Source organism: Apodemus sylvaticus, chromosome 3 (genome assembly GCF_947179515.1).
Source record: "Apodemus sylvaticus chromosome 3, mApoSyl1.1, whole genome shotgun sequence".
Taxonomy (NCBI): domain Eukaryota; kingdom Metazoa; phylum Chordata; class Mammalia; order Rodentia; family Muridae; genus Apodemus; species Apodemus sylvaticus.
The window spans coordinates 149793163-149816239 of NC_067474.1; the positions used below are offsets into that span (position 1 = coordinate 149793163).

The following is a 23077-nucleotide window of genomic DNA, read 5'->3' on the forward strand; positions in this document are numbered from 1 at the left end:
AATCCTTCCTCAACGACCTTCGCAGAGACAATCCCAACTGTACAGAAAAGGAAAGGAAGGGCTGGGGAAATAGATCGATGGTTCAAAGAGTATACTGTTCTTGCAAAGGTCCCAAATTTGTTTCCCAGTGCTCAGAGAGGGTGGCTTGCAACTGTGCTGTTTTACAACACGTGGCATAATAATGCAAGAGAGAGCACTTCATCACTTCATCGGGCCCTGCCAAGGTGTCCCCTCAGACAAATAGGCCTGGTATAAAAGGGAGTTTATTTGGGGAAGGGAGGCAGGGAGCAAATCTGGCAGCTGGAAAGGGGTACAGGCAGAGGAAGGGGGAGAAGGAACAGAAAAAGAGAGAGAAAGAAAGGACGAGGGGAAAAGGCTGGCCAGGACACATGAGGAAAAGAGAGAGGGAGAGGAGGAGTGGAGGAGGAGGAGATGGAGAGAGAGAGAGAGAGAGAGAGAGACTGCCTGCCAGGCTCCAGGCTAGTACCTGGGGCAGAGACAGGCTGTTGCTAGGTAACTGCTGGGCAGAGCCTAGAGGAATTGCTAACATCAACCACCTGTAATTCTAGCAGGGATTGGCCCCCCTCTTCTGGCTTCTTCAGGCACCTGCACTCACATGCTCATATCCCTCCCCCTTATAAATAATTAAAAATAAAATAAAATTTATATAAGGAAATGGGCCTGGAGAGATTTTTTTTTTCCTGAAAGATACCCAGCCTGGGTCCCAGCCTAGGTCTGTTCGATCGTTATGCCCATATTCTGGCTGTTATAAATCCTTCAGGAATCTAACTTACATGGCGGCTGGATACATTTTACAATAGGTAGAATAGTACAATTTTGTGGCATCTAAACATTTTTTTTAGTCCTACCTTTGGCAGTGCAAGAGAAGCACAGGTAGAAGAGCTGTGGGGGCTGGTGGGGGTCCTGCTAGCTCATTTTTAGACCCCTGAGTCATGTAGCCATAAATAACCGGGCCCTGGGAACAGGACACTCTAATAAAAGCATAGCCAGGAGTCATATTTGAAAAATAAAAAAATTCCCAAGTCCTTCAGTATGTGGATGTATCTGCAAAACAAAAGAAAAGCCCCTTTTCCCAGCCTAGGCAAAGAAGTCTCCTGTTCAGTCAGAGACAACAGGCTTCTGGGCATCAAGCCAAGGTTCTGGGGATATTTATAACTTGAAGAGGGTGGGAGTCCCTAATAAGCTGCTATATTCTTTTTCCATCACTTCCCTCTCCAAGGCTACAGCAAGCTGGGAGTTCTTCCCCACACAGAATCCCTGTTTTGCTTAGCCCGCACCTTCCATTGTCCAGTTCCTTCATCCCCGCTAGGGAAAGGGAAGGCTCTAAGTCCTTCCATTTGGAGGACTCTTACAGAATGCAGCTTAGCCAATGCTGATGTTTCTTGGCCAGCTGTTGTGGCCTCGGAGATCTGTTTATGAGATTGTTGTTTCCCGGAGCTATACAACAGTCTGTGCAGTCTTGACGCTTTAGGCTCATGCTACAGTCAAACTCTGTCTTTTGCCTGTTAATCTGTGGATTCGGATTTCTACTCGTGACTCTGAGATCTCTGGAATCTGCTGGTGATATCTATAATCTTTGTGAACGTCAGGCCTCTTTAGAGCTCTGAGGCTTTAGGATCTCTGGCTTTTCTAGGATCTTGGAGCCAGCGACCACAGACCAGGAGGTAAGCCTGTTCGTTTTGTCCTAATCTGAGTTTGTGATTTCTTTGAAATAGAGACTACTAGCATCCTTAGGACTCGGGGTCCAGGTAGTCGCAGGCCTAAGGTTTTCATGGTGTTGGGAGGTCTCCAAGATTCCTTTCAGCAGAGACACCCTCAAGAGCACCAGGTCCCTGAGTCTCCCACTCCGGGGCCAGCTATTTCCCTATACACCCTACCCCGCTCCCCCGTTTCTGATTTCAATATTCTGGCGTCTTAGATGTGTGCACTTGAGCCCCGTCTCTATACAAGAGCTGGAGACGCTCCCTACAGGGTTAACATTGGAACACCCGGGCCGGGCAGCGGACAGCACTCCAGCACGGGACAGAGGACGCTAGGTCTCCTGGGATGTGTAGTCCAGGGCGGGTTGCGGATGCCGCAAGGCCTACTGGGAGTTGTAGTTCTCGGACCCGGAAAGCAAGCACTGCAGGCGGTGCTGGGAGGTGTTGTGAGTACGTGGGCGGGGCCCAAAGTTCCATCGTGGCCAAGGAGTCTCCCGAGGGAAGGAAAGGAAGTCTTTTCCCGCTCTGGCCTGGGCTGTCAAATGAGGGGTGATCTCAGCTGAGTTCAGCTCGGGCTTCTACACTCAATCAAACCTCGCGGATAGTATATGACTCAAAGATGGTCGAAGGGCCATGAGAAAAAAACAGGGAAGCTTCCTTTGCAGAGTCGTGCCGTGGTCTCCGAGAAAAAAGCGGGGGATACTCTCACTGGTCTTGAAGGTCGCGGTCCTGTCTCTTCCCTTTTGTTCTTTTCCCTCTCCTGCTTTTGGCCACTAAGTGGCCTTTGTACGCCAGAGTGAAACTCCAAGTCCCGTCAGGCCGCGAGGTGCGCGCACGCGTGTTGGAGCTGCCCGGCCACGCTGCAGGAGGAGGGCTAATGGTTTGGCTTCTAATTGGTCGGGTCTTTTAAGATTTGTTTTCGCTGATTGGCTGGAATTGCTGCCGGAAAGGTCCCAGCCTGGAGATGCAAGAGCAGAGGCGTTCTATGGGCTGGGTTGAAAGCCTCCTCCCTCGAATTGCATCGGCCTGACCCCCCAGCCCAGGGGGCACCCAACCAGTGACTGTCCTCTCCTACTCTAATGTTGCACGTACTCGATATTAACCGAGACACGGAGAGTGGGTGACTCTCGGGAGTCAGGGAGGAGAGTGACCGGTCCTGGGCCTTCCCCTCACACCCTGCGACCAGAACTCCAGCCCTAGGGAGTGGGCAGGGCCTCTTGCCGCGCCTTGCTACTCGCCTCCTTCAGCGTTGTCTGCTAGCTGGTTTTCCTGCTCTCTCTCCCAGGAGACGAACGCTTGAGCCCGAGATGGCAGCCACCCTGCTCATGTCTGGGTCCCAGGTAAGCCGAGGGCTCCGCATACCCAACTCGCCCGGTGTTTCTCCGTTCTGCAAACCCCTATAGGAAATTCTCTGGGATTAGCTCATTTCGCTCTTCTGCTCCAGCGCCTTAGTATTGACTAATATAACAATATACAAGCATATATCAAACACCCACTGTATGACTTTAAATACTGAAGAAAATAAAACCGAACAAGATGGGCGGTACCCTCCTTGCCAACAATCCGTAGGGAGAACCGTGCGTCCAGTTAACCTGGATGCAATATGGTAAGTATTCTGTCTGCCAGAGCTAGAAAGTATTGTGATGTGGGAACCAGTAAGTCTTGGAATGGTTAATTCTAGATACCGTTTCCCAGGATGGAGTGAAGAACAAAAGGGTGGGGAGAAACAGAACAGCAGCTGGCGCTAGAACTGGACCATGAAGAGGAGACTTTCACTGGTCTAAGAAAAGGAGAGTTTTGTATGTAAGGGTCCAACACTAGTAGGTTGCCCCTGCCTTTTGACCACATGTCTTTTTTTTCTCTTTCTTTCTTATTTCCCCCCCACTCCCCGGACTCTACAGATGAGACTTAATGTCATTGCCTTCTCGACATGTCTAACCATGTCTCTAATTTCAAGAAGAAAAGCTGGTTCTAAACTCCTACATACCAAGTACTGAGGAAGCTTGTGTGATTTCAGGCCCCTGTGACATTTGAAGATATGGCCATGTACCTCACTCGGGAAGAATGGAGACCTTTGGATCCTGCACAGAGAGACCTTTACAGGGATGTGATGCAGGAGAATTATGGAAATGTTGTCTCACTGGGTGAGTGAGTATTTTCATCCTGTTTTACCTCTTACGGTTTTGAGACTGTCAGAACGGCTTAGGCCTTTCAGTACAGCCGTGTTTGTTTTTAAAGAAAACCACACAATTAATTACCGACTTTGGTGCTCATTCAAATCTTTAAATGTGGGAAGATCCATGTTTCCCAGTCTAAAATGAGAAGTAAAGTTTCTGCCGTTTCAGAGACTCCGAGGATTCTCCTGCCCTGAGTCACTAGCGGCTCTGTGGCCTGTTCATACAGATTACTGACCAAACAGGTCTGACACTGTGGTGCTCGCCAGGACATAAATGCTCTATAAATGGTGCTTTTTCTCTAGGGCGCTGGCAGATGAGGGTTCTGAAGCAGGTTCACAGGAGGGCAGAAACCACCCTTTTGTGTTTGTTTTGGCTCCATAGCTGCAGCTTTGCCTCAGGTACTTTAGGTAGGTTCCTGTCTAGAAATCTTTCAGAGGGGATCATCCTTCAAGTGTGCCTTGTTTCAGGAGAACCGTTGATTAGGTAGCTCACAGATCCTATTCAGAGGAGACGTCGTGAGACTGGGGATGTGGCTCCATTGGTAGATTGCTTGACCGACTTGAAGCCCTGGGTTTGATCCTCAAGCCTGCCTACAGCCAGACACAGGACTAAGATATTTTAAAATGTGGATTTCTGAGTTTGAGGCCAGCCTGGTCTACAGAGTGAGTTCCTGGACAGCCAGGTCTACACAGAAAAACCCTGTCTTGGGGGGAAAAAAAAGACCCAATTTAGAAAAGTTCTCTGTTTTGCTGTTTTGCTTCTGATTGTTTTCCTTTTTCAAAATACCAGGAATAGCTAGTTTCTTAAATAATCATCAAGTGAAGAGCCTGAACCTAGCAGACAGACTTGAGTCTGAATATTTAGATTTTTATTTTCATCTTTTAATTGCATGGCAATGATAGTACGGGCTTGTGTGTGTGACTGTAGTGCCCACAGAGGCCAGAAGAGGGTATTGGATCCCTCTAGGGGGAATTAGAGTGGTTGTGAGCTGCCTGGTACAAGTACTGGTCAAGAGCAGTGTGCACTCACCGCCTCTCCCAGCTGGAACTCTCCCACTTTGATTCTCTGAGTCTTGGATCTCTCCTCCATAGAGACAGACTTCCGTGGTAAGTGTGGCCATTACTGTTTACTCATGTTAAGAACCATTTGGCTCAGTCCACCGTGGCCTGTGGATGATGTCCTTCCCGCTTTAGCTTTCTCACCCACTGCTGAGATAAACTAAAAAGGGAGAGAGAGAGAGAGAGAGAGAGAGAGAGAAAGAGAGAGCGAGAGCTCAGGGCCAGAGAGATGGCTCAGTGGTTAAAAGCACTGACTGTTTGTTCTTCCAGAGGGCCTGAGTTCAATTCCCAGCAACCACATGGTGGCTCACAACCATCTGTAATGGGATCCGATGCTCCGATGCTCTCTTCTGGTGTATCTGAAGGCAGCTACAGTGTACTCATATGCATTAAATAAATAATAAATAATTTGGCAGTGGGGGGGGGGCGTGATCGATTGCAGGCGAGCTAGCTCAGTACTGGGTGGGCGTGGTGGAGCTGAGCTTTAGAAAGCTTTTAAATTGCATGCACAAAATCCCAGGCTGACTCTTCAGCCCTGGGACTAGAAAGGTAACTAAAACCCCCAGTTCAGCATCTAGAACTCCGCAGGTATGTTTGTGCACTGACCGGCCTCCGCACTGTTTACTTCTCCTTACAGACTTTGAGATCAGGAGTGAGAATGAAGCAAACCCAAAACAAGAGTTTGGTGACGATGTGGAATTCGCAACCATGTCGGAAGAGCCCCTTGAGAATGCTGAGAAGAATCCCGAAAGTGAAGAGGTCTTTGAAAGCGGGGACCAGGCAGAAAGGCCGTGGGGGGACCTGACCGCGGAGGAGTGGGTAAGCTACCCTCTCCAGCAAGTCACCGACCTGCTCGTCCACAAGGAAGTGCACACAGGCATCCGCTACCACATTTGTTCCCAGTGCGGGAAAGCCTTCAGTCAGATCTCAGACCTCAATCGCCACCAGAAGACGCACACGGGGGACAGGCCCTATAAGTGTTACGAGTGCGGGAAGGGCTTCAGCCGCAGCTCCCACCTCATCCAGCACCAGAGGACACACACGGGCGAGCGGCCATACGACTGCAACGAGTGCGGGAAGAGCTTCGGCCGGAGCTCCCACCTCATCCAGCACCAGACGATCCACACCGGCGAGAAGCCGCACAAGTGCAACGAGTGCGGGAAGAGCTTCTGCCGGCTCTCCCACCTCATCCAGCACCAGCGGACCCACAGCGGCGAGAAGCCCTATGAATGCGACGAGTGCGGGAAGAGCTTCAGCCGCAGCTCGCACCTCGCCCAGCACCAGCGGACCCACACCGGCGAGAAGCCCTACGAATGCAACGAGTGCGGCCGGGGCTTCAGCGAGAGGTCGGACCTCATCAAGCACTACCGCGTGCACACGGGCGAGAGGCCCTACAAGTGCGACGAGTGCGGCAAGAACTTCAGCCAGAACTCGGACCTGGTGCGCCACCGTCGGGCGCACACCGGCGAGAAGCCGTACCACTGTAACGAGTGCGGGGAGAACTTCAGCCGCATCTCCCACCTCGTGCAGCACCAGAGGACTCACACCGGCGAGAAGCCCTACGAGTGCACGGCCTGCGGGAAGAGCTTCAGCCGCAGCTCGCACCTCATCACGCACCAGAAGATCCACACCGGGGAGAAGCCCTACGAGTGCAGCGAGTGCTGGCGAAGCTTCGGCGAAAGGTCGGATCTGATCAAGCACCAGAGAACCCACACGGGAGAAAAGCCCTACGAGTGCGTGCAGTGCGGCAAGGGCTTCACCCAGAGCTCCAACCTCATCACGCACCAGAGAGTTCACACCGGAGAGAAGCCTTATGAATGTACCGAGTGTGACAAGAGTTTCAGCCGGAGTTCAGCTCTTATTAAACACAAGAGAGTTCATACCGACTAGGCCCCCCGGAGCTCCGAGTAAGAAATGACCGGAGGCCGGGTGATGTTTCTTATCAGCGAGCTTCCTTTTTAATGTTCCGACTTCCCTTGTTGTGGGCTACAGTCTAGAACATGAAAGAGAACAACCCTTTTGAAAATTCTGACCCACAGCTTCCAGGGTGCTGTCCCCTCCTCCCCAACGGTGGCGTTTATTCTCATGAATTGCTTCATCAAAGTCAGCCCCCTCCTGGGTAACTTGTGAGCTGAAAACCAGAGGACAAGCAAGATGCTGGTGGACGCTTGGGTCTGGACATGAAATACATCGTTAACTCTCTCTCCCTCTCTCTCTCTCTCTCTCTCTCACACACACACACACACACACATATCTTTGGCCCAAAAAGACTGCAGCAGGAGAAATAAGGTAGTTCCAGCTGCTTTGTCCCAAGGCAGGTAGACCTGCCCTGAGCTGCGACTGTACACATGTTATAGTGGCTGGGCTCACACACCGCCCTTCTAAAGGGCTTTTTTTCTTTCTGTTTTGTTTTTGTTTTTTGAGTCGCTTACCCTCATATCTAAGCATCTTGTGCACAGGATTCTGCCTGCTGAGAGCAGTCATCACCGAGTTTCTCCTTGTTTCTCACTTGCATAACTTGCATGTTTTTAAAAGCTGACAGAAGATACAATGTAACAGGAAAAAGGAGGCACAGGTTTGAGGACCTAGGACCCACAGGTGGTGGTGGTGACTTAAGCAAGAGATAGCCATCCAGACTGCCATTAATCAGGCTGGTGTATTTTCTTCAGAAATCACTTTAGGGATCATAGTAGGGAAACTGCCTTTAGGAAGGGCTAGAAGTCGTGAGGGTACAGAAGTAGGAAGTTAACTGACCGCCCCAGGGAAGGGAGCCCCAGGGAAGGGAGCCCCAGGACCCTTCCCCGGGAACAGCGGTCAGGGCTGCCTTTGCCAGCTACCTTTAAGATCACTTGCTAATTCTAGGGCTCAGTAGGGCCAAACCCCAGTCTTTATCTTAGCTTGCATAAAGGCATGCATATGTACAGTGAAACGTGTATTCTGATAGCAGAAACTGAATTCATAAGAATCAGCATGTTCTTTCGTGAAGTAGATCATAAGATAGAACTGTAGACATAACTCCAACGTGAGAAGTGTCCTTCATTTTTCTTTTGTTACGGAGAAAAAAGTTCAGCATTAGTGCTCTAGCACAGTGCGCTCCTATAAGGTTGGTTTTGTACAGAACTAAGCACTTGTGTGGATGTGTCCGTCAGTGGCGAGAGAGTGCCTGGACACTCTGGTCCATTGTCTTTTCTCAGGCTGAATTATCTTCTGTGATGAGCGGCCTCATCCGAAGACAGAGATAAACAACCAATGGAGGAATGTCTTTCTGGCGTCCAGACACAAACAGTTAATGAGTTGACCAGCGTAGCCCAGAACTTCAATTCTCCTTAGATAGCCTGGATATTGGTGCTTATACAGCCCTTAGGGGATGGAGGGGAGTTGGCACCCAGGGAGCTGGGACTTCAAGAGTGTGTGTGTGTGTGTGTGTGTGTGTGTGTGTGTTGTGTGTGTGTGTCTGTGTCTGTGTCGCGCGCAACTCTTTAGAACACATCTAAAGAGTTCCAGTGTATTTCTATGGTGCTTTGTTGCAAAGTTGCAAACGTAATTTTTATTATTATTTTTTTACTAAAGAAAACCCTTTCTGTTAAAGTTCTTTGGGATTTGGCACTTAAAGCCAGTGCTTTTGCTACAGACAGTCACTGTGGCCACAGCTGGATAATACCATATCACTAGTGACAACTTCAAAAGCAGGCGAAGGAGAAACTACTCGGAGGGGCCCTCTAAGTGGCCACTCCCATTTGAGGGCAAACATGGGGCAGGGCACGTGGTTTCTATTCTGTACAAAATCTAGCCAACTGTGGGTATTCATATTTTAACTGTTAGGTGGCTTACGCATGCTTGGTAACTAAACTCAGATGTGTCTTCTCTATCAGTGCAGCTGATGACTTGGGTGGAATTCCCTTTTCCATTTGCTGCTTTTGCCTTCTAGGAGGTGAAAGGCTCCTGGAAGGTCTCCAACTGCCTTCCCATCTCTTCATATGTGTACACTCCAGCTGAGTGGCTAAAAAGGCAATGGTCGTGACAGCTCTGTCCTCTCTGCCATGGTCAGCTGCTCCCCTTCCTGTGCTGAGCTGTGGAAGTCATACATGGGCCACACCTCACTAACATGTGCATGCCTTCTGTTTGAAAGTCCCTGGCCATTTCTGCACATACCAGACTGTCTGTGCCTGTGTTCTATGGTTGTGGAGAGTGGATGAACAGGTAGAGCAGATTCCCTTGGTATCAGTCAATTATCCTAGTGTCTTGTCATAGCTGTATTATCCTAACAATATTCTATAATTAAAAGTATAATTTTTAAACTCAAAGCAACTGAGTTATTTCTGTAATCTCACACTCATTAATAATAGAGACTCTCATGAGGTTCATTAAAATCGCGTATGAGCATCTTTACGTTTATGCTGTGCAGGTTGTGTGGTTGGTTTGCATAAGCTTTCTGGTAGGAGTTGGGGGCATACTGTCTTGAACTCTGAGTATGCTACATCTGGTCTGGCCAGTGTAAAAGCCTGGATAGATTCCTAAGGAGTCATGCCAGGGGCAAAAGCAACATGGAAATACCAGGTCTGAATAGATTATTAGCTTTGGGGGGGGGGGAAGGAAAACACTCCAAAAGTAAAAATTGAAGTTCTTGTAGTTTCTGGAAACATGAACAGGAGCCAGTGCTAGGCACAGTGGTATACACATTACATCCCAGCTCTCAGGAAGCAAGGTCAGCCTAGTCTACACATAGGAAGGCCCCGTCTACAAACAAACACATGAAACAAAACCAGAAATACAAACCATTGAAATGGCTAGTAAGGTGGCTCAGTGGGTAAAGATGCTTTCAGCGGAAGCCTGAGGACCCAGGTTCAACTCCTGTGACCCACATGGCAGAGAGAAGTCCTCTGCCTTCCACGTATGCGATTGGCATGTGCTAACCCCACCCCTAGGAAGTTAATAAAAGGTACAAAAAAATAGTAAAACCTTAGACTATCTCTTAGAAACAGAGCCTGTGTTGTCAAGACAAGCAGGGTCTGGAGAGGTGGCTCAGCCGCTAAGAGCACTGCTTGTTTACACAAAGGACTCAGGTTTGATTCCAAGCCCCACGCAGTGGCTCACAATCGTCCATGACTCCAGAGGACCAAGACTATCTCCTAACCTCTGTAGGCACCGGGCACACACATGCAGGCAAAACTGCCATGTGGATGTATGTGTGGGTATGTATGTGTGTATATATGGAACTAGCTCTGTAGCCCTTACTGCCCTGAACTCACAGAGATCTGCCTGCTTCTGCCTTCTGAGTGCTGGGATCAAGGGCATGTGCAACTACCTGATGGCCCCCAAAAAATTGTTTTTAAAAAGACCAGAGCACATTTTGCCTAAGGCATTGATGATGGATATGCAGAGTATGGCCATAACTTTCAAATTACTTATTATAAGTAATTTCTTTTTTTTTTTTAAGGTTTATTTATTTTATGTAGGTGAGTACACTGTCAATGTCTTCAGACACACCAGAAGAGGGCGTCAGATTCCACTACAGATGGTTGTGATCTACCATGCGGTTGCTGGGGATTGAACTGAAGACCTCTGGAAGAGCAGTCAGTGCTCTTAACTGTTGAGCTATCTCTCCAGCCCCTAGTTGTTTTCTTAATAACTTGTACATTTTTAGTGGCAGGTCAGCCTGGACACTTCCCAGAGAGTGGGAAGAAATGCTTTATGTCTTCATAATTGTGAGACTATAGATATTCACGGGAAATGATTTATCCTGTAAATCATTCAGCAAAGAAAAGGTATTTTAATCTCTGGCAGCAAGATGGCTCAAAGGGTAGATGGCCACCAGACCTGGCCACCTGAGTTTGAATCCCTGAACCCATGTGACAGGGTGAGAACAGATTCCCACTTGTCACCACCCATCCCCCCCATATGACTTAAACTGTTTAGCCGGGCGGTGGTGGCGCACGCCTTTAATCCCAGCACTTGGGAGACAGAGGCAGGCTGATTTCTGAGTTCGAGGCCAGCCTGGTCTACAGAGTGAGTTCCAGGACAGCCAGGGCTACACAGAGAAAGCCTGTCTCAAAAAAACCAAAAAACCAAAAAAAAAAAAAAAAAAAAAAGAAGAAGACTTAAGCTGTTCTTGCTGGCCATTGTGCAGTAGACCTGTGTCCAGCGTTTTGGAAGAGGACCTCAGAGAATCACTTGAGACCAGGGATTTCGGACTCGGCAGGGCAACATTGAAAGACTCCAATGGCTTGGTGGTAAAGGACATTGGCTGCTCTTCTAGTTTGATTTCTAGCTCCCCCGGCACTTCAAAACCACCTGTCACTCCAGTCCTAGGGGAGTGGATGCCCTCCTCTGGTACTGTTGGCGGTGGACAAGCACACGAGGCAAATACTCATTTTACATATAAAAATAATTTTAAAGTTAAAAAAAAAAAGTGGGCCGGGGTGGCACACACCTTTAATTCCAGCACTGGAAAGGCAGAGGCAGGCTGCGGGGAAAGCCATCAGCGGGTACTTAGCCTGGGGAGTCTGAGTCTCAGTTCGAAAGCACAAGCAAAACCCTCTAGCAGTTCAGCATCTTAAGCGGCTGGATAGGAGTTGCTTAACAGGAAATCTCCCATGTGAGTGTTTGGGGTATTACTATGTCTCCAGTGTTTCTGGCAAAGCAAACTTGCTCCGGATGTGAACCATCTTCCAGCAGTGTAGGGGTGCAGAGGGAGCTTAGAGCCGTTTCCAGGCTGGTGGGGCTCCGGGGAGAACTGATCTGCTAACTGGCTCCCTGGTGTGTCAGAAGTTGAAACTCAAGCTTCCACACCCTGGAGGAAACAGGCCCTTAGGAGGCTTGTGTTAGAACTCTCTAGGAGCCTCCAGTTCCAGCTGCACTCGTGTGTGCATACCTATACACACCCGTATGGACATGGACACACACAACACACAGGTGAACACACATGATTTTAAATGATAATTAAATCTTAGGTCTCTTGGACTAGATGTATGTATATACCTTTAATCCCGGCACGAAGGAGTCAGAGACAGGGTGGTAGGTGGATCTCGGGAGTTTCAAGATTTAAAACAAACAAAAACAATTTAGCAGACCTGGTGACACACCTAGAATCCCAGCTGACTCTGGAAGTGTAGACAGGATTGTGGTACACAGTCAGACTCTATAAGAATCAGGGTGTGGACTGGAGAGATGGCTCAGAGGTTAAGAGCACTGACTGCTCTTCCCGAGGTCCTGAGTTCAATTCCCAGCAACCACATGGTGGCTCACAGCCATCTGTAATGAAGTCTGATGCCCTCTTCTGGTGTGTCTGAAGACAGCTACAGTGTACATAACATAATAAATAAATAAATTAAAAAAAAAAAGAATCAGGGTGTGGACTGGAGAGATGGCTCAGCAGTTAAGAGCACCAACTGCTCTTCCGAAGGTCCTGAGTTCAAATCCTAGCAACCACATGGTGGCTCACAACCATCTGTAATGAAATCTGATGCCCTCTTCTGGTGCATCTAAAGACAGCTACAGTGTACTTACATACAGCAATAAATAAATCTTTAAGCCAGAGCAAGCAGGGCCGACCAGAGCAAGCAGAAGTCCCAAATTCAAATTCCCAGAAACACCATGATGGCCCACAACCATGGCTATGGTGTACTCATATACATAAAATAAATACATGAATAAATCTTAAAAAAAAAGTCAGGGCAAGGAAGGGAAGAAGATAGGGGTCCTTGGAAACTACCAACAGATAAAAAAATCAGTGCAAGAAAATATAGGTAGTACATTTGTTTTCAAAGTTGGCATCATTTCCAACATCTCAAAAAATATTTTGCTGTTTTGCATTTGGCTGGAGTTGCTCAACTCTAGATGGAAGACATCATTGCAACTCTTGCTTAGATTTCATAGCCTCTGCAGCTGCCTGTCTCAGTAGCTCCTGATGAAGATTCCTGTACCACACTTCACCCTGGGTCCCATGGCTTCTGCAGTTTCCCAAGATAGTCATTGCTCAGTTCTCCCAGCTGGAAACTCACATAGTATCCTTGCTACTTGTTCCCTGAAGCTCCTGCTCCCCCCACCCCCATCAGTGACAAATGCCAACTGCATAATTAGCTATCCAGTCCTATCCCTGTCACCTCTAAACATTTCCCAAGTCTAGTGACTTTTCCTCTACTACCATGGTTTACCAAATGACTTAGAGGAATTACTTAGCTTCTCTTTTCTTTGAGTTCTGTAAGTTATACCTATTATATTTACCTCATCAAGTTGCAGAGGTTAAATCACCTAATGGCACTCAGAATATTAGCAGTCACGCTGTCGTCAGGACTTCATTTTACTTAATGAAACAGTCATCTATTGAGTTCTCTTGATTTCAATCCCCTCCCCCTTGCTACAGCTCTAATGTTTTTTCTGAAAGGCAACGAACTTGATCTCCTGCACTGAATGGGGAAAGGGAGGTGTGGGACTGGGGAAATGGCTTGCAGTTAAGAGTGCTTTTTAGGGAGGTAGAGGAGACAGATCTCTGTGAGTTTGAGGCCAGCCAGGTCTACAGAATGAGTTCTAGGACAAAAGAATCCCTGTCTCAAAAAGCAGAAAGAGAAAGAAAGAAAGGAAGGAAGGAAGGAAGGAAGGAAGGAAGGAAGGAAGGAAGGAAGGAAGGAAGGAAGGAGGGGGGCTAGAGAGATGGCACTGCGATTGTTTTTCCAGAGGTCCTGAGTTCAATTCCCAGCAACCACATGGTGGCTCACAACCATCTGTAACAGGATTTGGTGCCCTCTTCTGGTGTGTCTGAAGAGAGCAACAGTGTCTGCATATAGATAAAATAAATAAATAAATCTTTAAAAAAGGAAAGAAGAGAAGAGAAGAGAGGAGAAGAGAAGGGATCTTACTGCTCTTGCAGAGCCCCATAGCTTCTGTTCTCAGCACCCACATGGGGTTACTGGCACCCACACTTCGGACTTCCCAGAACCACTTGTAACTTAGAGGATTCAATGCCCCATGGCCTTCACGTGTTATATGCACATTTGGGAAGTACACATACATAGTATAATAAATATATGCTTTTTAAAGTTAGAAAGTGGGCCAGGCGGTGGTGGCACACGCCTGTAATCCCAGCACTTGGGAGGCAGAGGCAGGCGGATTTCTGAGTTCGAGGCCAGCCTTGTCTACAGAGTGAGTTCCAGGACAGCCAGGGCTACACAGAGAGACCCTGTCTTGAAAGGATAAAACAAAACAAAAGTTAGAAAGTGGAGTGGGCATGATAGCTCGGTGTTGGAGCCCTGCTGGGTATTTGTGGAGACTTAGGGTTCAAACCTTAGCACTACAAACAAATAAATACTCCTTTAATCCCAGCTCTCCGGAGGCAGAGGGAGGCAAATGAATCTGTGAGTCCAAGGCCAGCCTGGTCTACATAGAGTTCCAGGATAGCCAAGGCTACACAGAGATACCTCAATGAAATGAAATGAAATGAAATAAAAAAGCCATTGCGTGTTAGGGCAGAGGAGATGGATTCGTGCGGGCTGCTCTAACAGAACCAGTTGAGTTTCTGGCACCCGCATTAGGTGGCTCGCACAGACACACATATACCATAAATATAAAGAAAAACAAACAGTTCTTCCTGTTGCCAGATACAAACAGCAAGGCCCCTCTGGGGCTGGAAAGGAGATCCTCCGCGAGCTGATTCCACCTCCCCAGCACTCGAATAACTATCGCTGCAGCTGTCCGCCCTCTGAATGGCTTTCCTCTCTTTTTCAAGTTTTGTCCCAACTTCTTCCAGAAAACTAAGCCAGGCTGGAGAGATGACTCAGTGGCTAAGGGCACTGACTGCTCTTCCAGAGGTCTTGAGTTCAATTCCCAGCAAGCACATTGTGGCTCACAACCATCCGTAATGAGATCTGATGTCCTCTTCTGGTGTGTCTGGAGAAAGTTATAGTGTACTAATAACATTAAATAAATAAATCTTTTTTTTATTTGTTTGTTGGTTGGTTGGTTTTTTGGATTTGGTTTTTTCGAAACAGGGTTTCTCTGTATAGTCCTGGCTTACCTGGAACTCTGTAGACCAGGCTGGCCTTGGACTCAGAAATCCACCTGCCTCTGCCTCCCAGAGTGCTGGGATTACAGGCATGCGCCACCACCGCCCGGCTAATAAATCTTAAAAAGAAAAAGAAAAGAAAACTACACCAAGTGATTCCTTTCTGGTTTTCCTGGGTTGAACATAAGTGTTATCCCTGTTTCTCCCATAAACCTGGAAATCAATGTCTTGCTCTTTGTCACCTCTCCCCTCTTCTTTATCCTATTCTTCTTTTCCCTCCCTTTCCATTCCTCCCCTTTCCTTCTCTTCCCTCACCTTCTTCCTTCTTTCCTTCTTTCCTTCCTTCCTTCCTTCCTTCCGACAGAGACTCTCTATGTAGCCAGGCTAACCTTGAACTCCTGACTCTCCTGTGTCTGCCTCCCAAGTGCTGGAGTTGCAGATGGACACACTGCTCGACAACCCTGTGCCCTTGCGTCTCCAAGCCTTAGCAAACGTTTGACCTGAAGTAGGCGGGCAGCAAGTACTTCTTGGATAAGTGCAAGAGAGTTTTCTATCTATATGGAGATTTATTTCTGATTTATCATCACACCAAACTAATGTTGAAAGCATTGTGGAATATTTGTCATCGGTGTATCAAGTGGGGACTTGTGGAAGAGGAAAGCTCCAGGGGACGATGTGGCCCATCTAAAGCCATCTGTGCCATTCTTGTGCTTAATGGTGAATTCATGGTGTCTGTCTTAGTTAGCGTTTAGCTTGTGTCAAGTTGACATTTCACTGTCTAGTAAGTTTGACAGCTTTGTCATATAAACACATCGCAGTTGAGCCATGATCTTTCCTTTCTCACTGATCCCCAAGCTCCCACATTAAAAAACATAAACAACTTGACAAGTTCCACCATCTTTACAAATTTAAACACATTCAAAGTTCAGTCCCTTCAAAATATTCAGTCTCTTTAAAAATCTAGTACCTTGCTGGGCAATGGTGGTGCATGCCTTTAATCCCAGCACTTGGAAGGCAGAGGGAGGCAGATTTCTGAGTTCGAGGCCAGCCTAGTCTACAGAGTAAGTTCCAGGACAGTCAGGGCTACACAGAGAAACCCTGTCTCGAAAAACCAAAAATAAATTAAAAAAAGAAAATCAAAATTAAGTGTAATGCTTTCTTACATCAGGAAAGCAGAGAGCGGCCCGCGCCCCACGGCCCCGTGTCCCTGGTCCCGGACGCGCTGCCCGAGTCCGGTGGGCCATGCCCGGCCGGCTCTAAGTGTGGGCCGGGGGGGTGTCCCCTTGCGCCCAGACCCCGTGCTGGCGCCCCACCCCCACCCCGGGCCACGGCCCTGCGCGGGGGCCATGGTGTTCACCTTCGCACCATTCTGCTACATGCTCACCCTGGTGCTGTGCGCCTCCCTCATCTTCTTTGTCATCTGGCACATCGTAGCCTTTGATGAGCTGCGGACTGACTTCAAGAACCCCATCGACCAGGGGAACCCAGCGCGTGCAGTAAGTGATACATGTGCTGTGCTGAGCGCGAGCGTTTGAAAAACATCGAACGCATCTGCTGCCTCCTGAGGAAGCTGGTGGTCCCGGAATATTCCATCCACGGCCTCTTCTGTCTGATGTTTCTGTGTGCAGCAGAGTGGGAGACCCTGGGCCTCAGCATCCCCCTCCTCTTCTACCACCTCTGGAGGTACGTCCACCGTCCTGCGGATGGCTCTGAGGTCATGTATGATGCGGTCTCTATCATGAATGCAGACATCCTCAACTACTGCCAGGAGTCCTGGTGCAAACTCGCCTTCTACCTGCTCTCCTTCTTCTATTACCTGTACAGTATGGTTTATACGTCGGTGAACTTCTAAGGGGGAAGCCGGCCAGGGAGCAAGCCCAGAATGGACCGGACGCCTGTGCACCTCCAGCCCTGCCCCTCTGGCCACAGAGGCCTCAGCCCTGGGGAGGGAGGAGGCACTGGTACCTCCTGCCTCTCCACCCCCCCAAACTGCTGCTGCGGGGACCTCCGCCTTCAGAGCTCTCCCCTTCTGACTAAGGCCAGCAAAGCTCTAAACAGGGGTGGGGGCTCCTCTGCTAGCCTGAAGCTAGGCATGGCAGTCGTCCTGGAAGGGGTAGGACTTCTGGCCTTGTCCGTTTCAGGGGAATTTGGGTCCTGCCAACAGGCAGACCTTGATCTGGCAATTCTGGGCAGCCCACCCTGGGCCTCACCCCGAAGCTCCCCCTGCAGGTGAGGGGGCACCTGCACCAGGAATGAGCAGGCTCAACATGGGGGGCAGCCCCATCCCTAGGCTGCCCTCTCCCCTCCCCAGGCTCTTTCCAACCCAGTCTCTACTTATCCCAAATCCAGTCCACCCTGTCCCTTGGACCTATTTTCTATGTTGCCTGGAGGAGTCCAGCACCCCATTCCCAGACATTTGTGACAAAATATGAATAAACTACTGAAAAAACACACACACAAAAAGGGAAAGCAGAGAGACAGAGCACTGTCAGAATCTGAGCAAAGCAAAATCACACTCCGGTAGCGTAAATCATGCAATGTTCAATGTCTGGGCTTCACTCAGCATCCTCTGAGCTCCTCTAAAGAAAGGTCTTGGCTCACTTCTCTGGCTGCCTCCTCTGCAGCACACACAGCCTGTCTTCTAAGCTCTGGCTGCTCCACTCCAGACTTGCTGCTGCCCCTGTGGTCACTTCGAGGTACTGGCATCGCCAGTGCTCTGCAAGTAGGCTACACTTTCACTGATAGCCTCTCTGCATTGTGAGAAGCCTCAGCTTCTACTCATGATCTCTTCAAACGTGAGCCTTCAGCTGCTACCGGGGTTACACCTTCTCTCACGGCCTTTCCTGGCCTCTCACAGTGCCAAACTCCAGCAGCTCTCCATGACTTCCTACCGTCAAAACCAGTACCACCTGGGTGACTCCTATAAATTACCAAGTTTGGCTGCCAGCATACAGTACAACCTTGGCCTTGTCTGGAATACAGCTTCTGGGTGTTGCCTCTTATGAAAACTTCCCAGAAGAGTTCACCTCAATGGTGCAAATATCTTCGTAATCACCACTATTTTCTGTCTTTCTCTATTTCTTTCTTTCTTTTCCCTTTTCTTTCTTTTTCTTTTTCTTTCTTTTTCTTTTACTTTCTTTTTCTTTTACTTTCTTTTTCTTTCTCTTTCTTTTTCTTTATCTTTTTTCTTTTTCTGTTTTTCTTTTTCCTTTTCCCTTTTCCTTTTTCTTTTTTCTCTTTCTTTCTCTTTCTTTCTCTTTTTTGTTCTTTCTTTTTCTTTCTTTTTCTTTTTCTTTTCCCTTTTCCTTTTTCTTTCTTTCTTTTTCTTTCTTGTTCTTTTTCTTTCTTTTTCTTTTTCTCTTTTTTGTTCTTTCTTTTTCTTTCTTTTTCTTTTTCTTTTCCCTTTTCCTTTTTCTTTGTCTTTCTTTTTCTTTCTTTTTCTTTCTCTTTCTCATTCTTTCTTTTTCTTTTTCTTTTCTTTTTTCCTTTTTCTTTGTCTTTCTTTCTCTTTCTCTTTCTTGTTCTTTCTTTTCTTTCTCTTTCTCGTTCTTTCTTTTTCTTTTTCTTTTTCTTTCTCTTTCTTTTTCTTTTTCTTTCTTTTCCTTTTTCCTTTTCCTTTTCCCTTTTTCTTTCTCTTTCTCTTTCTTTTTCTTTCTCTTTCTTTCTCTTTCTTTCTCTTTCTTTTTCTTTCTCTTTCTTTCTCTTTCTTTTTCTTTCTTTTTCTTTTTTCTTTGTCTTTCTTTTTTCTTTTTCTTTTTCTTTTTCTTTCTCTTTTTCTTTCTCTTTTTCTTTTTCTTTCTCTTTCTTTTTCTTTTTCTTTCTTTTCCTTTTTCTTTCTCTTTCTTTTTCTTTCTTTTTCTTTTTCTTTCTTTTTCTTTTTCTTTCTTTCTTTTCCCTTTTCTTTCTCTTTCTTTTTTTCTTTTTCTTTCTTTTTCTTTTTCTTTCTTTCTTTTCCCTTTTCTTTCTCTTTCTTTTTTCTTTTTCTTTCTTTTTCTTTTTCTTTCTTTCTTTTCCCTTTTCTTTCTCTTTCTTTTTTTCTTTTTCTTTTTCTTTCTTTCTTTTTCTTTTTCTTTCTCTTTCTTTTTCTTTCTTTTTTTCTTTCTTTTTCCTTTTCTTTCTTTTTCTTTTTCTTTCTTTTTCTATTTCTTTCTTTTTGTTTCTCTTTCTCTTTTTCTTTCTTTTTGGTTCTCTTTCTCTTTTTCTTTCTTTTTCTTTCCCCTTTCCCCTTTCCCCTTTTCCCTTTCCCCTTTTCCCTTTCCCCTTTTCCCTTTCCCCTTTTTCCCCCTTTTCCCTTTCCCCTTTTTCCCTTTCCCCTTTTTTCCCTTTCCCCCTTTTTTCCCTTTTCCCCCTTTTTTCCCTTTCCCCTTGTTTTCCTTTTCCCCTTTTCCCCCTTTCCAATTTTTCCCTTTCCCCTTTTTTCCCCTTCCCCCCCCTTTTTTCCTTTTTCCTTTTTTCCTTTTTTCCCTTTTTTTCCCTTTTCCCCTTTCCTTTTTTTTCTTTTTGGCTTTTTGAGACCGGGTTTCTTTGTATAGCTCTGGCTGCACTGGAACTCACTCTGTAGAACAAGCTGGCCTCAAACTCAGAAATCCACCTGCCTTTGCCTCCCAAGTGCTGGGATTAAAGGTGTGCACCACCACTGCCCCGCCAGACAGTACTCTTCTTAACCTCCAAGCCATCTCTTCAGTCTTTACTCAACATTTTTTATTAATTTATTTATTTATTATATGTGAGTACACTGTAGCTGTCTTCAGACACTAGAAGGTGTCAGATCTCTTTACAGATGGTTGTGAGCCACCATGTGGGTGCTGGGATTTGAACTCATGACCTTCGGAAGGGCAGTCAGTGCTCTTACCCCCTGAGCCATCTCTCCAGCCCTTTTTTTTGGGGGGGGGGGCTTTTTGTATTTGTTTTTTTCAAGACAGGGTTTCTCTGTATAGCCCTGGCTGTCCTGGAACTCACTCTGTAGACCAGGCTGGCCTTGAACTCAGAAATCCGCCTGCCTCTGCCTCCCAGAGTGCTAGGATTACAGGCGTGTGCCACCACCGCCCCGTGATCATGGTGTTTAATCACAGCAATAATAGACCTAAGACAAGTTGGTACCAGAAATGGGATATTGCTGTGATAGACATGACTATGTTGGATTTTTGGTTTTTTGTTTTTGTTGTCATTGTTTGTTTTTGTTTTTGTATTTGGAAGATTGAAGAACTTTGGACTAGAAAATCCTTACTGATGCTTCCTATGGTTTGCTCAGCCGCTTTCCTATAGAACTCAGGACCAGCAGCTCGGGGTGGCACTGCCCACGGTGTGCTGGGCCCTCCTCCCACACACTGCCCACGGTGTGCTGGGCCCTCCTCCCACACACTGCCCACGTTGTGCTGGGCCCTCCTCCCACACACTACCCACGACGTGCTGGGCCCTCCTCCCGCACACTGCCCACGGTGTGCTGGGCCCTCCTCCCACACACTACCCACGGTGTGCTGGGCCCTCCTCCCACATTGAGCACTATTTAAGAATGTTATCAAAACTACAATTATTAAAATTAAAACCTTAAATGCTTGCCTACAGACTGATCTTATGGAGGCATTTTTCCCTTTCCTTCCTTCTTTCCTTCCTTCCTTTTCTTTCTTTCCTTTTAAAAAGATTTATTTGTGGGCTGGAGAGATGGTTCAGCGGTTAAGAGCACTGACTGGTCTTCCAGAGGTCCTAATTTCACCTCTTCTGGTGTGTCTGAAGACATCTACAGTGTACTCATATGAATAAAAATAAATAAATCTTTTTTTAAAAAAAGAGATTTATTTGTTTTATATATGGTTTTTTTGGTATGTTATGAATGTGAGCTTTTAAACAGGTATTTGATTTCTCAATCATAAGCTTACCTTTTCATATTTTGTATCTCTAGCTATCATCTCTCATGAATATCTATCATCTATGTATCATCTATTTACCTGTATCATCTATCTGTCACCTATTATCTATCATTTATCACCTATTATATATCTATCAATTATATATTTATCTATCATCTTATCTATCACCTATCTGTTATCTATCATCTATTTATTATCTATTTATCATTTATCTATCATCCATCTGTCATCTATTATCTATTTATCTATCTATCTATCTATCTATCTATCTATCTATCTCTATCTTTTTTGTTGTTGTTGTTTTTGAGACTGGGTTTTTCTGTGTAGCCCTGGGCTGTCCTGGAACTCACTCTGTAGACCAGGCTGGCCTTGAACTCAGAAATCTGCCTGCCTCTGCCTCCAAGTGCTGGGATTACAGGCGTGCGCCACCACGCCCAGCTTCTATCTATTTATCTATCCATCTATCTATCTCTATCATCTATCATCTGTTTATCTATCATATCTATCTGTCTATCATCTATATATCATATCTATCTATCATCTATCTGTTGTCTGTCATCCATCTATCTTCTATCTATCTATCTATCTATCTATCTACCTATCTATCCTCTTTCAGCAGAATGATGTGATCTCTGAATCCTCCTGCCTCTCTGTCCCAATTGCTGGGATTACAGATATATATCAACATGTGTGGCTTTGATAGGATTTTTATCTAAGATCCCCACTTCGAATACTCCTGTATGGACATAGTGCTTTTTACCATTTCTCCCATGACCCTCCATCCTCACTCAAATCTCCACACACAGGTTCAAATCCATGGGCCTCTACTTCTCTATCACAGTTTTATGTGCCCAGGGCCTGCAAGTTCTGTGCCCAATTAAGCAGCCCTCCTCCAAGTCTTGTCTCCAGGTCTTGAAGGCAGATCAATGTGCTTGTGTGTACTGTACCCTGAGACACGGTAGGAAGATGGATGGAACTTAGATCTGCACACTGCACACCACACATGGATATGAGGACACCCCTGGAAATGGGAGATTCCCAGTGGTAATGGGAAAGGAAGGGGCAGGTCTCCATTCAGAATCATGGCTCAGTCCTGGTCCCAGGCTCACTACTGTACATTTTTCATGAGAGACATATAAAGAGTTAGAACCTTTGAGACCCAGACTACTGAGGTCTGTGGTTTATTGTGCAGTTTAGTATGCTATTAATAGAACAGAGAATACAAAGGAAAGGAATTTAGGATGGGGATAAAGACCACAAGATGCCCCCCTTCTTACTTTGAAAGGCACCAGGCATGTACATAGTGCACAGGCATACAGGCAGGAAAAATACCCGTGTACATAAAATAAAATAAAAGGCTGAAGAAGACAAAGACTTTGACTTCACTGAGCTTGTATTTTGGTGGGGAGTTGGACAAATATATTCATGTCTTATGGGGAAAAATCAAAGCATATTAAAGACATATGCTTTAGTCAGTCCATGGCAATTCACACCTTTAAGCCCAGCACTCAGGAGGCAGAGGCAGGCAGATCTTTGAGTCTGAGGCCAGCCTGGTCTCAGGCTATTCCAGGACAGCCAGAGCTACATAAAGAAACCCTGTCTCAAAAACCAACCAACCAAAGAAACAAATAAAAGACATACCCACGTGGTAGAAATGAAGAAACTGAAGGGGAATGGGTAGGAACTGATTTTACAGAAAGTGGCTGTGGAAAGTTCCCTTAAAGAGATGCTGTTTGGGGTGGGGGTGTAATGACCAAGCCAGCCCAGTCAGTCAACTGGGCCTCAAGGAATGGAGTGAGGACTGAAAAGAAAAAAGACAATCAGACAACACTGTAGCATGACTCCAGCCAGTGCTGAGGCTGAAGCAGGTTTATTTTTTCCCAGTCTGATTTTATACCATTTTAAGTACAGGCAAATAATAAAACCAGTTCTAGGTCAAGGAACAAACAAGGCAATAAGCACAAATAGTCACAGTATGAACAAGACAATGAACAAAGTCCTGTGATCATTGTTTCGAGGTGCTCTCTAGGCTGTCCAAGATAAAAGAATTGCCACATTGCTGGCCTGAGTTTACCTCGAGCCTTTGTATGAGCCTAGATGTAAATTGTCTTAGCCGAGCCTACTTTCTGGTCCTAGTCCAAAGTCAAATTCTTGCCTGACCTTACTTCCATGTCCTGGCCCAATGTCAAATTCCTGCCAAGTTTCTAGAAGCAGCCTCAAAAGCCCTCCACAGTGTAAGTCAGCAGCAGAACACTTG

At 46.5% G+C, this 23077-nt stretch overlaps 2 protein-coding genes across 6 annotated transcripts; both read left to right on the forward strand.

Moving 5' to 3' along the window:
* Positions 1–1202: 1202 nt before the first annotated feature.
* On the forward strand, positions 1203–9260 carry Znf436 (zinc finger protein 436). 4 transcript variants are annotated; one of them, XM_052177776.1, is made up of 4 exons: positions 1203–1685; positions 3007–3061; positions 3739–3865; positions 5594–9260. In XM_052177776.1, exons 2-4 carry the CDS (start codon positions 3029–3031, stop codon positions 6844–6846), a joined length of 1413 nt encoding a protein of 470 aa, XP_052033736.1. In that variant the 5' UTR covers positions 1203–1685; positions 3007–3028; the 3' UTR covers positions 6847–9260. The 4 variants fall into 4 exon arrangements, with proteins under 4 accessions (XP_052033736.1, XP_052033738.1, XP_052033737.1 ...); XM_052177778.1 differs by lacking the exon at positions 1203–1685 and adding an exon at positions 3417–3524 and having other exon boundaries at positions 1859–3061; XM_052177779.1 differs by lacking the exons at positions 1203–1685; positions 3007–3061 and adding exons at positions 3068–3327; positions 3417–3524.
* A 7039-nt stretch (positions 9261–16299) lies between these two features.
* Positions 16300–16835, forward strand: LOC127680138 (protein cornichon homolog 2-like). Of its 2 annotated transcripts, none has more exons than XM_052175702.1 (2): positions 16300–16449; positions 16482–16835. In XM_052175702.1, the coding sequence occupies exons 1-2, from the start codon at positions 16300–16302 to the stop codon at positions 16803–16805; spliced, it is 474 nt and encodes a 157-aa protein (XP_052031662.1). In that variant the 3' UTR covers positions 16806–16835. The 2 variants fall into 2 exon arrangements, with proteins under 2 accessions (XP_052031662.1, XP_052031663.1); XM_052175703.1 differs by having other exon boundaries at positions 16524–16835.
* Positions 16836–23077: the final 6242 nt, after the last annotated feature.

Coding starts and splice junctions, on each gene's coding strand:
- LOC127680138 (XM_052175702.1), top strand. CDS start 16,300: ATGGTGTTCACCTTCGCACCATTCTGCTACATGCTCACCCTGGTGCTG. Junction 16,450..16,481: donor AGGGGAACCCAGCGCGTGCA/GTAAGTGATACA, acceptor GCTGAGCGCGAG/CGTTTGAAAAACATCGAACG.
- Znf436 (XM_052177776.1), top strand. CDS start 3,029: ATGGCAGCCACCCTGCTCATGTCTGGGTCCCAG. Junction 3,062..3,738: donor TGCTCATGTCTGGGTCCCAG/GTAAGCCGAGGG, acceptor GTGTGATTTCAG/GCCCCTGTGACATTTGAAGA. Junction 3,866..5,593: donor TGGAAATGTTGTCTCACTGG/GTGAGTGAGTAT, acceptor TTCTCCTTACAG/ACTTTGAGATCAGGAGTGAG.